This window comes from Pagrus pagrus, assembly GCF_965226575.1.
Source record: "Pagrus pagrus genome assembly, chromosome: 15".
NCBI classification, from domain to species: Eukaryota; Metazoa; Chordata; class Actinopteri; order Spariformes; family Sparidae; genus Pagrus; species Pagrus pagrus.
Window position 1 is genome coordinate 15,557,911 of NC_140199.1, and position 13,349 is coordinate 15,571,259.

Here is a 13,349-nt window from a genome sequence, read left to right on the forward strand (position 1 = left end):
CTTTTGTCGTGTGAACAAAAGCATCTGAGGTGAATTGCGTATGTTGAGTTTGTGTTTCACTAGAGCATCATCTTGTTTATCTTCTCTTTCCTCCTAGGGAAGAAAGTTGGTGAGGAGGCAGTGACCCTGAACCCGACATGTGCTGAGAGTCATCAGTGGTAGGTTTGAGTTGTTTTTCCCTCCTTTCACATGTCGTGGTTTAAAAGTTACTTTTCGGTCTGTTCAGTTATTGTGTTCCAGTATGTGAATCCCATATGGTTGAATTATAATCCAACTATCAGTGAATTCAATGAGACAGAGTGAAAGCATAAAAACAGGGACTTTCCCCAGATGAGTGGTGTTTTGAGTGATGTGTCGGCCTGAAGCAGCTGTTTGAGTGGATGTTTGACTTTGTTAGTTTAGCAAATGTAACTTGAATGAATCCAGAAATTAAAACACTGTGACTTAAAAGTACACTTTAGGGCCGATACTGATACTGAGCAATGGTAATCAAGAAGACACATAGTTGGAACCAATATACATTTGCAGTAATAATGGAAATCTTGGTTTCAAAATCTAGAATAACTTGGTGCAATTTACTCAATTACGCAACTTACTCACTATACAATTATATACATATAATACAGAGTGGTTACAACAGACAGGGAGAGGATGCTGCATCTGTGCCAAAGTAGCACATTTTTCTTCGTATTCACAGATTTGCCATGCAATTGCAATCACCTAATGACAATGCTGTTATAATAATCGGGCATATTACCCAATGAATTTTTTAGGTACGTTGAGTGTTGTTACCTATCCATGTTATTTGTTAACTAATATTTAGTGAGTTGTCAAGATTTGTAGGATAATGTGCACTATTCATAATGCATACTGCAATGCCACACAATTCAGTGGGAGTTAAAATCACCTTTGTTTATTGCAGAATGTGAGCTTCAAATGTCAAAGTGTTTATGGACCATGTTTTACCTTATGCACGACTTTGCGCTCAATTTTGACTGTTTTCCTGAGTGTTTCCTTACCTTTAGACTAGCCTAGTTGTCTCACTTTAAACGTCAGGGTAACAAGCTGGAACATCTGTGGTTTTCAGCAGTGCTTTGCAAACATGCATGTTTGTCAGCTAATAGTAGCTTACCTTCACAAGCATCTCCTTCCTGCATATCACCCCTTCACCCCCCTGATAGCTTCACATCCAGTTTGAGGAATGTAAACACAACCTGGGTTAACTTTGCTCAGATAGACTGACGGCTACACTGAAATAACTCATGTGATATATGGCCTTATGTTGTTGCAGTTGCCGTCCCTGTATGTTGGTTGTTGCTGCACAGCACGAGCTGTACATATTTTGTGGTTGGGGTTATGATACTGATACATGTGGCGCCAAGGCATTGTCGTCCAACTCATAACATTTGTCTGCATTACTGTGTTCTTGTGGCTGTGGTTTATTTTCTGACTTGTTCCCCAGAATTTACAAAAACAAATGTTCATGGTGTTTTTGTTGCATCGATCTGTTTCTAGTGGACATTTCAAAATGGCGCATAATTCTCTCTCTGATTGGTCCTTCGGTTAAGGGGATTTTTTCCGATGTAGGTCATTCTCAGACAAAGGAAATCAGGCGAGCCTCCTCTCCCCGTGTATACCTCCCTGGCTGCTCTGTGACTCAGGGAAAAATCCCCTTGCTTTTAATTAGTTGTTCATAGTGGGCTTGATGGCACGAGTCCCGTTTGTATTTGTGCAGGCCCCAGTGGTGCATTCCTCATCTGAAACACTGCTCATGTCAAAACTTGACTGCTGATCATACATGGAATCCATGGCTGGAATAGAGAGATGAAGATTGCACCAGATGCAACTCGGGGATCAGCTTGCAACTTCTGGGGGTTAAGAAACAACTGTAACATCTGCTTCAGATGCAGCCACAATAAAACTTTACAAAGCCCCTTTTATTGAACTCTTTTTGAGTCATGTTCAACACTGAGCATGTGTATTCCATACAGTAAACTGCAATTGCTTATAGTTTCCCCAGTGTACATATTTGTAACCCTTTATTGCATTCCCTAAATGAGTGTCCAGTGTAATTGAGATCATGTGGTTACTCTGTAGACACGCGTATGAAGTTTTCTCATGGAAAACAGACCCAAACAACCTGCTCGAGCCAGCAGCCCTGTTTGCTCTCTTCGTTAGGGAATAATTAGCATTAGCTCATGCACATACCACAGCACTCGAGACGTCAAGTGAAATAGAAGGCCGTGTTTGTTTAGTTAATTAAGAGCAACAGCTTTAAAAAAGCTTAATGCCTAATCCTATATCCACTAATGGAATTTGTAAGATTCTTAAACCGAGCAGAAATGCTGTCTAAATTGAATGGACAGGGCAAAGTAGGTAAAGCCGCACTTTGAGAAGGGAGGAGGCAGGGACTGGGGACGGAGCCAGGCAGTGCTGCAAGGAAGTTTATGTCTGAGGTAACTGTTTACTTAGTGCACCGATGCCGTGAGAAAACTTGTCACCTGTTTTCCTGAATCCCGCCCCGCTTGTCACAATTTGGCAGATGTTTAGACGCACTGCCAGTCACTTCCTGCTCTGCCACTGAAATTACTGCATTAACTGAGACTACTTTGCATCGCCCAAGTGAATAGATGGCTTTTTTTTTTTTTACTTTGCTTTGCCATCTACCCTAATTTTAACTATGTAGAGTTTGGAAAGGGTTTAAATGAATTTCTGTAACAGCTTTTTCTAGATCTACAAAAATAAAAATAAAGCCTGCACAACTGAAATGTGCACGCAAGAGCATTTTAATAAATAATTGGCCCAACAAAAAATTATTTTAGTATCAAAAATATATGCCGATACGTTTTATCACCCACACATACTATAACTACTGTATGCTGTGTACTGTAAGTTACAGAGAAATGCAGAGCTTTCATTCTTCTCAATCTTCCAGCTTGATGAGACAATAAAAAATGAGACCACAGTGTCCTGATCTGTCCCTGCATGAAGAGACCTGCTGCCGGATGCACTGTAACTAACAATACAATTGTTTTAATGTGTCAATTTTTTACACACCTAATCAAATTTGTTTATATATCGTCAGTATTATGTTACCAAAACAAGACCTGCACTGCTGATTCATTCTCAGTCTTCATGGTGCATTACCACAAAGCTGGCTACAGTCCTAGCAAAGCAGGTATAATTGGATGTTTACTAAAACCTTTAAATCAAAGTTACACAACACTCAAACGCTGTTGTTGTAAACCAGTTTTACACATCTCCAATTACAGTGTCAAATCACAGCAAATTAATATTAATTCCCACCAAATGAGTGGTGAAATGATTTTAGTTGTTTTTAACTTGTGGAAATTTGCAAAATCTTATATATATAATATATATATATATATATATATATATATATATATATATATATATATATATATATATACATATACATATTCATATTCAGGCATTGTAGCTGGTAAACCACAATGAACTGATGCATATTCATTCAGACATCTTTGACTGACAGCTTTACAGGTAGGGTGAGGAGGACAGGCTCTGAAACCTGCTCTGTTGTATCTGTAGCTTGCAGGGCGAGTTGTAGATGTTGGTGAATACACTGTGTCTCTGTGAAAGGAACAGCCGCTTAAGGGCCAATTAAGTTTGAGTTTGGACCAATTTTTTTTTAACAGGCTCATGTAGCTTGCCAAATTTTTGATGAAGTGTTGAGGGACACACAGTTTATACTTTGTACTCATTAGTATTAGAGCCCGACCGATACTCAATATTAGGAGGTAAAAATGTCAGATATCGATATATGCACAGATTTACATACACTTAAAACAAAATGACAGCATGATATATTATAGTTAAACAATATAATGTACTGTCTAAAATGACAGCAGTGCACTGAAACAGTAAACTTCACTAGGAATTTAATCATTCTGAATAATAAAGAAAGTTTTTATGTCAGCACATATCGGGCAACATACAGGCAAATACCAATGTATCTGTGATTCAATATCGATTGATAATATCAGCCAACCGTATATCAGCCGGGCTCTAATCACATCACATAATTCATTGTGCATTGGGGTTCCTGCTTTGAGAGGGGGAGCAGGTGCAGCCTGGTCATTGGGTCCCTTGAAGGACCCTCTTTCATGGGACCCAGCCTGTGGCACAACTTATGTACTTACACAGCCATTGCATACTGTGAAGCATAACAATCCATAACTGATCACACTGTTTGCTAGTCAGCGCTAAACAGAAAGTACTGCTGAGACTGATGAGAATGTGATTAGTTTCGGTCATAAACCGCAGCACTGACAAAGTGATTGTAATTCATACCACATTACAGGTGTGCTGCACAATGGCCCCTTGTTAATCCTGAAGACATACGATTATGATCATTATAATGATGTTATTGTGTCAGAGCTTTGTATTATCTGCCGCACTATAATACTAAGAGTAATTGCCTTCAACAGCGCAACAGTTGCTTGAACCGATATCTGCTAACTAGAAATATACTTTAAATATATCTATATCAGCACATAAGTTGGCTAGTAAGTAGCAATGTCATTTATGCCACTACTAAATCAAAACGAAACAGAATAAGTAAGTAGTGTGGGATCATGGGAGTTGCTGACTTCGTTGGTAAACAACTGGTGTAATGCCAAAATATCCCTACTTGACTTCAGCAGAAACGTTTACGGATTGGGTAATGCTTTAAAGTTTTATTCACATTATGTTTAGTCTTGTTCATCGACTTCCATCCTCCCTCTGTGACTCTCTCTCTGAAGTTATACTGTAGCTACAGGCGATCAAATGAAACACACCGATACCTTGAGTAAAACATGGATTCTTCTGGGTTTTAACATTGTTGGAAACATCTAATGTAAATGTAACAAATGTTTAGTAATTTTAAAGCTGCACTGTGTCCGTATTCACAAGAATGTATATTTAACTACAAGTTGAGAAACTGTGGAGCTCAGTCTTTGTTTGTTTTTATCTGTATAACTTCAAGTTGATGCCCGTAGTGAAAGATCTCAGACTGTTATCATAGAACCAGGGATTACACTAAATAACCAAAAGCTTTTAGTCATTAAAAACTGTTGATGTGCAGCTACAGTTTGTGAGCCTCACACAGTCAGGAACACGCAGCATCCTCTCTGAGCCCGCACACTGGCCGTTTGAAGACCTGAAGTGATGAATGAATGTGATGTTCGTGTAACAGTCATCACTTCACAAGAGATTATGCATACTTTCCCACTCTGTCATGCACCAAATCTCTGTACTTTTCCCAGGAGAGGTGAAGGAGGACTCTTTGAAGCTGGATGTGTGTTGAGGCACCGTTGAGATGGACGCTATCAGCTTCTCCCCACTGTCACCTCCTAAATTTTTTTGATTCTCTGTGGATGTCAGAGTGAGAGGCCTCCTCCTCTCTCTTCTCGTGTTTCATTCTTTACCACACACTCTAGTGGCGTGTGTGTGCCATAAAACTTTCTATTACACCAGTGTGCAAAAGAGAGCTGATGTGTGGACCGCATGGGATGTAGTGTAAGATGATGTTTTTGTATGTAGTTGTATGAGTGTGTGTGAGTGAGCCCACAATATGCATGCATTGGGTTACATATGGTGCTTTCGTGACAGCAAGTGTGAAGCCTATTTGTATAATCTCAGCAGGCTGATGTGATTGCATTCTTGTATCGCCGGCTTTGTTTATAGGTGCGTTTTCAATGATCCCAGCGTGTGAATTCAGCCCATGTAAATCCCCGACTATAGGGCCTCTCTGATGGTACAAAGGCCCGCGGATTAAGCACGGAGCCTGTGGCAGTGCCAGTCAGAGGAGGGGGGAGGATGGGGTCACTTTGACCTCCACAAAGACAACTTTAATTTCAAACACACGCCTGTGTTTGCTGCGGCCACTGTTGGTGTCACCGTGGCAGCATTGTGCTCTTCTCCCAGTAACCCTAGAAACCCGATGTCCGTAAACTCCAGACCTCACTGTGCTCAGGTTCATCACTGTGGGAACACATGATTCACGGCCACAGAGAAAACAGCATCAGCTCATTCTGTCATGGGCTATCAGCGCACTTCACACACCCCCGCACATTGTCTCACACAGGTTGTCCTTGAATTCCTCGAGTTCCTCCTCCTGTTTCTGTACAAGTTTTAGCCTGGAGTCCTGCCTGGCCCTCTCTTTCTTGAATGAGCTCTCTATGTTTGGATTTGAAGGCTGAAATCAATCTGCTGTTTCCGCCAAGCAGCTGACACTTAGGCCCTTTTGTTTTTGCCCAGTAGAGTGGGGGATTTCACTGAGCTGCGATAAAAACACAGACTGACCTTGCGCAATTAAGTGTTCTGTCCTCCTCTCATCTTCCCCCCATGTCATGTGTTGCCACCGCCCACCTTTCCTCCTCGTCTAGATATTTCCCTTTTCTTGCCTTAGACAGGCAAGGGGAGATAGTATTTCATTTCAGAGAAGAGAGGAAAGGATAAACAACAGCACGTTGGCCCCTGAGGCCTGACACACCTCTCTACACCTCCACATACCAGCTCCTTATACGCTCCCTTCCTCTCACTCCGCCTGTCCTCTGAAGGCCTGGTGCTGTTTTACCCAATAACAATAGATGCGTTTCATAACATCAAAAACAACACACACATAAAAATCGGAATTTTTAGATATTTATTTTTGGATTTATACATAGAAGTAGGGTTGTCCCAATACTGATACTAGTATCGGAAATGCCTCCAGTACAGCTTAAGATGCTGGAATCAGCATCGGGAGGTACACAAGTCTATGCACTGATCTGATACAACATCATATATTTGTTGGAAATGAGACCCAGCTCCTTCCCAGCAGTGCTTATTTAACACACTGGTACTGGATCAGTACAGGAATCAGTTTTGGGAAGGGAGACATGTTATCGGCACATCTCTGAATAGAGGACAGAAGCACAGCTGAGGATGATCAATCACAAATAAAACACTGTTATATGCGGGCCGAATCATGAGCAGCGTGGGCCAACGTACCTCTCGGTAAACACTGCCCGAATTGCTACATGTTGAATAATGTTCGAGTTGGCCCATCAGAGGGAAGTAAAACAATGTGTTGCAGTAGCCTGGATGTTGAGCAATCTTCTCCCACACCTGGGCATCGCTCAACCTCAAATAGATTACTATTACCCTCTGGTATGCTGCTCTGGTCGGCTCTTCTCACCTCACCACTATTAAGATTAATTGCATTTAATCACATCAGCATATTACAGCATGCTCACAGACAGAGAGGAATGACTACTTGGTTAGTGCAACTAGTGAAAGAAGATTGCAGTTAGCTGACATCTTGACTAATGACTTGTGGGGCAATTTTCAAGGAATGAAGAGAAGTAGGGTTGCCTTGTTTGTTAATCAAGGTAAGTCATCAACATATAGCGTGAGGCTGCAAGTAAAGTTTATTTTCATTGGCTATGAATTTGCAGATGGTTGTGGATAATTTCTCATTTATTTGTCCCGAACTACAGTAAAATGGTTGTCACAGTTTCACACAGCCACAGGGATTTCTGCACATTGCTTGTTTTGTTTAATCAGTAGCCCAAAACATGAATATATTCAATTTACTTTATAAATATAAAAAAATATTGATTGTATTAATTCATTGATTGTGAAAACATTGTAGTAGTTTTTCTTTTGACTGGCAAATCCTTTATTCAACTGTCTATTATTTCAGCTATAGTGTTATCAAGAGTTAGAGTTTACAGCCATGCTAGCAGCTCTGTGAGGCTTTGAGCTAAATGCTAGTGACAGTCTGCTAACATGCTCACAATGACAATGCTAATACCACAGTCTTAGTTTAGCATGTTAGCATGTCAACCTTTAGTTAGCTCTAAACATATGGTCCAGCTAAGGCTACAATACCTGATCTCAAGTAGGTTTTTTCTTATTTCAGCTTTTTAAAGGTGCTTCATGTGATCACTACTTTAATCTGCTCAGCTTGCTTTTCCCCTCAGTTCTCTTTCCACTTCTAGTCTTTTTATTGTGCACACCATCCTGCCCCGCCTCGCGTCTTTCTGTTCTGTTCATGTGTAGGCCCTTTTTGCGTTCAGTTTATTCATTGCAAAAATTTGTTTTTCTATTTTTTATATGTATGTGTGATACCTTTATGCTTTGAAATTGAAAACAAAAAAAAATCCCAAATAGTCAAATGTTTGACTTCTTAATTGGAAAGTGAAAGTTTTTACAATTCCTCATGATAATCCACCGAATAGTCGTTGAGTCATTTCACTGCAGACCACAATTGTACACCTCCTGGTGGTGCTAGAGGAAGAGTCAGGGGATTGCCAAAGTAAGCAGTCTCCAACCTGTGAAAGCCATTTCATGGCAATCCATCCAATACCACCAAAGTGGTGGAACAACCAACATTGTTGCTTGTAGTGTGGCTAAAAGTGTTTATTCAAGCAAATGGTTCCTTGGCTTTTAAGTGTATTTTTATTAAATGCTCCTTCAACACACCAGCTCCACATGGGACTTGTTCACACTCCTCACTAATAACCTTTTAGCCACTGTTGCTTTGATTTTCATTCATCCAGATCATGAAGCCGCTGGATACTGTGAACAACTAAAATGAGGCGGCCAACCACAAACTGACTGTGTCCTGGCTGTGTTTCCTCACAGCAGATATTTAGTCTCCAGTGATGGATTTGCTCAAAGCCTTTACATCCAGCAGTCTGTTTTCATTGGAAGCTATGCAGCACAACTGCAGACAGATAGCATCTCTGCTCTTGTGATGTTGTGGAGCTCTCCACTCATCGGGCGCCAACCAGCGGCAGCGTGGCCGCACCCTGTGCTACTTTAAGAAAATAAACACAGACCTTTTTGGTTACACTTGCACACGATTCATCGGCCTTTGTTTGCTTTCCAGCAAATATTTAGGGCACTTAGAAGCGATGTGGTTAGTACTTGTCTTATGATTGTTAATTTTACGCCTCGCCCACACGCTGTTGGAAGTGATGATGGTTAGAACAAAGATTGATGTCTGCATGATGTGTCACCCAATTACAACCACCTGAATAATCTTTTTAATTGGACTTTTTGATGAGTTAATGTTTGGAACTTTGTCAGTCAAATCACTTTCTTCCATACTAACTGACGTCATTGTACCTACTTTATCGTAATTTGGTAATTACCTTCTAATCATATAGTACATCTGACATTAGTTGGTTTTTTTTGTCCTAGTGTTGTAATCTGTGTCGGCATGCTGCCCCTGATCACAATCCAGAAATCGAGACAAGAAAGAGTCAGAACAGAGAAAAGTAGCCCACCGCCAAATCATGCCCTGTTAAAAAATCGGTCCACACATACCAGACACCTCAGTACACACACGCACAGTTGCAGATTCCACCTACCATCAGCACCACCATGTCAGACGACACTGTCAGATGACCTCTGTACCCGCTGATCCTTCATGTAAAAAGGTGTTTATGTCGCTCTGTGGTGTTTGACAGAGTACCAGCAGGATTAAAGCAGCCTTGCGGTGAAAAGACTTTGATCAGCTCTCTCCTCTCCTCTCCAAACCCACAGCGTCATGCTGACTTACACATCCCGAAGCTGAAATCGCTCTTTGTTTCCCCTCCACCTGCCCACTGGTCCAAGTCTGTCTATTAATTAGTGAGTGAGGGAATAAGGTGAAGCAGCTTATCTCTGCTGATGTCTAATGAGGAGTCTTGCCAAAGAAGGTTGAGTTTTGGTGGTTTGTCCGTTCCCCTTTGGGTTCTTAGTGGTAGTGACCCAGAAAAAAGGTGGTGTGACTCAAAGGTAATGCCCAACTTCTCCCCACCTATGCCAAACTGTTGCTATCATTGCAATTCTTAGACTTCATATTATTTCCAAGGTTTAAAATGTTTGATTCTTCCAGTTGGGTCTTTTCAGCTAACGTACAGCTACAGTTTAAACTGAGGGTACTAAAGTTTTTTTGTGATCTAATGGTACAGTCATTCCTGTCTTCTGCTACTTTCTTCAACAAGTCATTCTGCTTTCAGTCCAGTGAATCCCACTGATAGTCTATCTGCACCAGGAAGAGGCACAGTAAGGACAGAGGTAATCTTGTCAAGCACGTGGTTCAGTGGTTCAAATTTCTGAATCAGCTATGTGGGGGATTAATTGTAGGTGTTGAGGTGCCCCTGTATGAGACACACGATCCACAACTGAAAAAAAAAACTGCCAGACTGTTTTGTCGCCTCTCGTTGCCTGTGTTTTGGCAGCAAAGCTGCATTTGAACAAACCGCAAAGACTTGAGCCAATGTCGTACTAGCTCGTACATCCTGCTTTCTGATTGCGGTAATCTGAAACCGTCATTCAAAAAGAGAAATTTAAGTGATAAATGATGAAGTGTTTTTTCACAGCACTCTAGCTTATATACCCACTTCTACAGACAAAATGGGTGAAATCATGGATCACTTTCTTTTTCCATTTCTATTATTGTTCACTGATTAGCTTAGCTGAATAGCCAATCCCAGTGATTTTTCTTACCGACGGCTCTGCAGCAAATTTAACATGCTCATTCAGACAGAAAGCCGCCGATGGTGTGGGACACACCACAAAAACTATGGCCATAGACGCTCACTGATGTAGCAATGGCTGACAGTCGACTTGGTGTGTCAGGGCCTGTAGGGCAAAGGTGTTAGTCTGTTGTTAACAGCCAAACTCAAAGGCAAGGTGAAAATAATTCAAATATTGGCATAAAAGTGCACAATCTTGTTCTTAAAAATATTGTTGAGCAACTATTGTATTTTTGAGAGCAATGTTGTTCAAACCTTGCCACTTTATCGCCTCTGCACGGCTGGCCAATCACTGCATGAAGTGGGTGTGTTTGTTGTAGGTTTTGGAAAGTTCTTATGTCAGATGCTGTTCAACCGTCCAACAAGCGCTTCTGTTGAAGCAAACTGCCGCCTTTAATCTTCTAATGAATGTGAAGCGAATGCATGCTCCACTCAGTTTGCCAGAATAAATACAGAAAAAAATGGCTTTGTGTTCAAGTCAAGCATATAGATCCCAAAAGTCCATAATCAGAAGTCATTATTTCCTCTTTCTGTTTGTGTTGTATTTGTATAAAAGAGTCTCGTTTGTGTTTATTTTAGTAGTTACAAGTCATGATACAAGAGATACTGATAGAAGATGCAGTTTTACTGCCAGTTATGCTGGTAATTGTCTTCATGAAGCAGAAAACAGAACACCATTTTCTTCTTCAGTTTTAATAAATCTGTCAATTTTTTTCCCTCTGTGAAAATCATTAAAACCCCAAATCGATGAGCCCCGAGCAGTGACCTGTATACAAGCAATCAACAGAATATTATCTCTCCACAGGTATGCCATCATGTGCGGGATTATGGCAGAATACGACACAGTACAGAACAAGATAAAGAACGGATACATATTTAAGGTAAGTTGTCTGACACCGACAGTACTCTCGTCCTCTGAAGCCTAATGTGACTAATGAAATGTTTGCACTATCTATATGTATACATTTTTCACATATATATATATCGGGCATTGCTTCTCCCATGAACTTATAGTAAAGGGGAATGGCTACTCGTATCTTAAGTAGGCCAGTAGGCCCCTCATACAGCCAGTCAGTTGCATAAGATGAAGTGTGGAACAACGGCACGTAGCATTTTATCTTCTGTCAGCGGCTTCCCTCAAACACTGTGTACCTTCAAAACTCTTGACAGGTGAACGAGGGAGAGATAGAGCGCCAAAGAGGGAAGATATGAAAAAAAAAAAAAAACCCTGAATCACAGAGAGGGAGAATGGAAAAGAACTAGGGAGGGTGTGTGACAGCCGGGAGTGTGTGGTCGCTCTACGAGATCGCGTGTGTGAGAGGTGTTTGTGAAATACTTGTGGGTTGGTGAAGCAGGACAGATCAGGTCAGAACAGAAGGCAGTGGAAATAGCAGCCGTGTCATGAATCAACAGTGAAAATCTTCTCCCTGTCTGTCTGCCTGCCTCCCCTCCCAGGATCATCTGGATAAAGCCATCGAGCTGAAGCCTCAAGACCCCATGTCCTACTACCTGCTGGGCCGCTGGTGCTACGCTGTATGTGACCCTGCCGACACACTGCACAGCACACATATCTCTCCCATCTCTGCTCTCATAGGCAAACAGTGAAATTATGGAGGCTGACATGTTGCCCACCCTCCCACGGCTTCCCCTCATTCATTCCCACTGTTTAGGTTTCCCTGAGGTTTGTTTTCCCCCCTGCGATATTCGCAGAAAGCGCTGCAGGAGGTCAACACCAGCTATTGTTTGCCTTGAATCAGATTGTACCTGAGAGATATTTTCATCCTGTTTCTATTCACCTCATGTTCTTTCAGCAACGGCAGCTGTTTTTGATGCAGCCGATGATTGTTTCTTTGACTATCATGTCTCGTCTGTCAGTCATTTAATTACCTCTGATTTTAAGATTGTAATGTTTGATGATTATTACATTCATTTAGATTTAAAGGTTTACAGACGTTCTGTTGTTTTGTGAGCTATTTATCACGTAACTCAGTGCCAGTCGTCAAGCTAAATGCCTTAAAGGAAGGAAGCTATTACAGAGTGCTCTGATTTAAATTTTATATACTCACCTCCACCTTTGGTACCAGAGAATGAGTGCAGGACTGTCCTAATTTAGTGGAGCAGCAACACCTGATATTTTTCAGGGATTGAGTTTTATGGGCTGTCTGTGGTGTGTTCATACTCAACAATGATCTACTGTTTGCATTCAGCCAGCGGATCTGTTTGAAAGGTCCTGCGATGACGCCAACGCAATGCTACACCTGCAATTAGACGTTGCTATGATGAATGGTGCGAGGCAGGAACATTACATGTTTGACCCAGGCTTCTCCTGGCCATTATCATCTTCTGTGAAAAGTGTCAGTAGAAAAGTATCAGTGTACGAGGGGACCTGTGGTCATGGAAATACTGGAAATGACACAGTCGAGAGAGTGTGTTTTTCTGGCCTGGAATTGAAAAACGATATGTATCCAAACCAGCTAGGAAATTTTGTGGGTACTCGCTTATGAGAACATATACCCACAAAATTCATTAACTTTGATTCCATTAGCTGTTAAAACACTTAATTTTACAATTAGTTTCTCTGAGACGTACAGTAATTACTTTTTAAGGTCCAGTGTGTAGGATTTAGTGGCATCTAGCGCTGAGGTGGCAGATTGCAACTGACTTAAAGGTGCGATATGCAAGAATTGGGATCCTGTCAGATTCATACTCACAACAAATAGGCAGTATATCACAAGATTAACAGCTAACTGCTGCTAACTGCTGCTCACTGTAGCTGCCATTAGCTAGTTAGCTCAGTTAGCTGTGCAGCTA

The 13,349-nt window shown here is 41.3% G+C and overlaps 1 protein-coding gene across 2 annotated transcripts in view; it reads left to right on the forward strand.

Moving 5' to 3' along the window:
* rmdn2 (regulator of microtubule dynamics 2) overlaps nt 1-13,349 on the forward strand; it is a 32,695-nt gene that overhangs the window by 13,924 nt on the left and 5,422 nt on the right. For both annotated transcript variants that reach the window (XM_084375682.1, XM_084375683.1), the window contains exons 5-7: nt 98-158; nt 11,344-11,419; nt 11,994-12,071. In XM_084375682.1, coding sequence (XP_084231808.1) covers nt 98-158; nt 11,344-11,419; nt 11,994-12,071 — 215 coding nt within the window. The remainder of the gene's footprint in view (nt 1-97; nt 159-11,343; nt 11,420-11,993; nt 12,072-13,349) is intronic.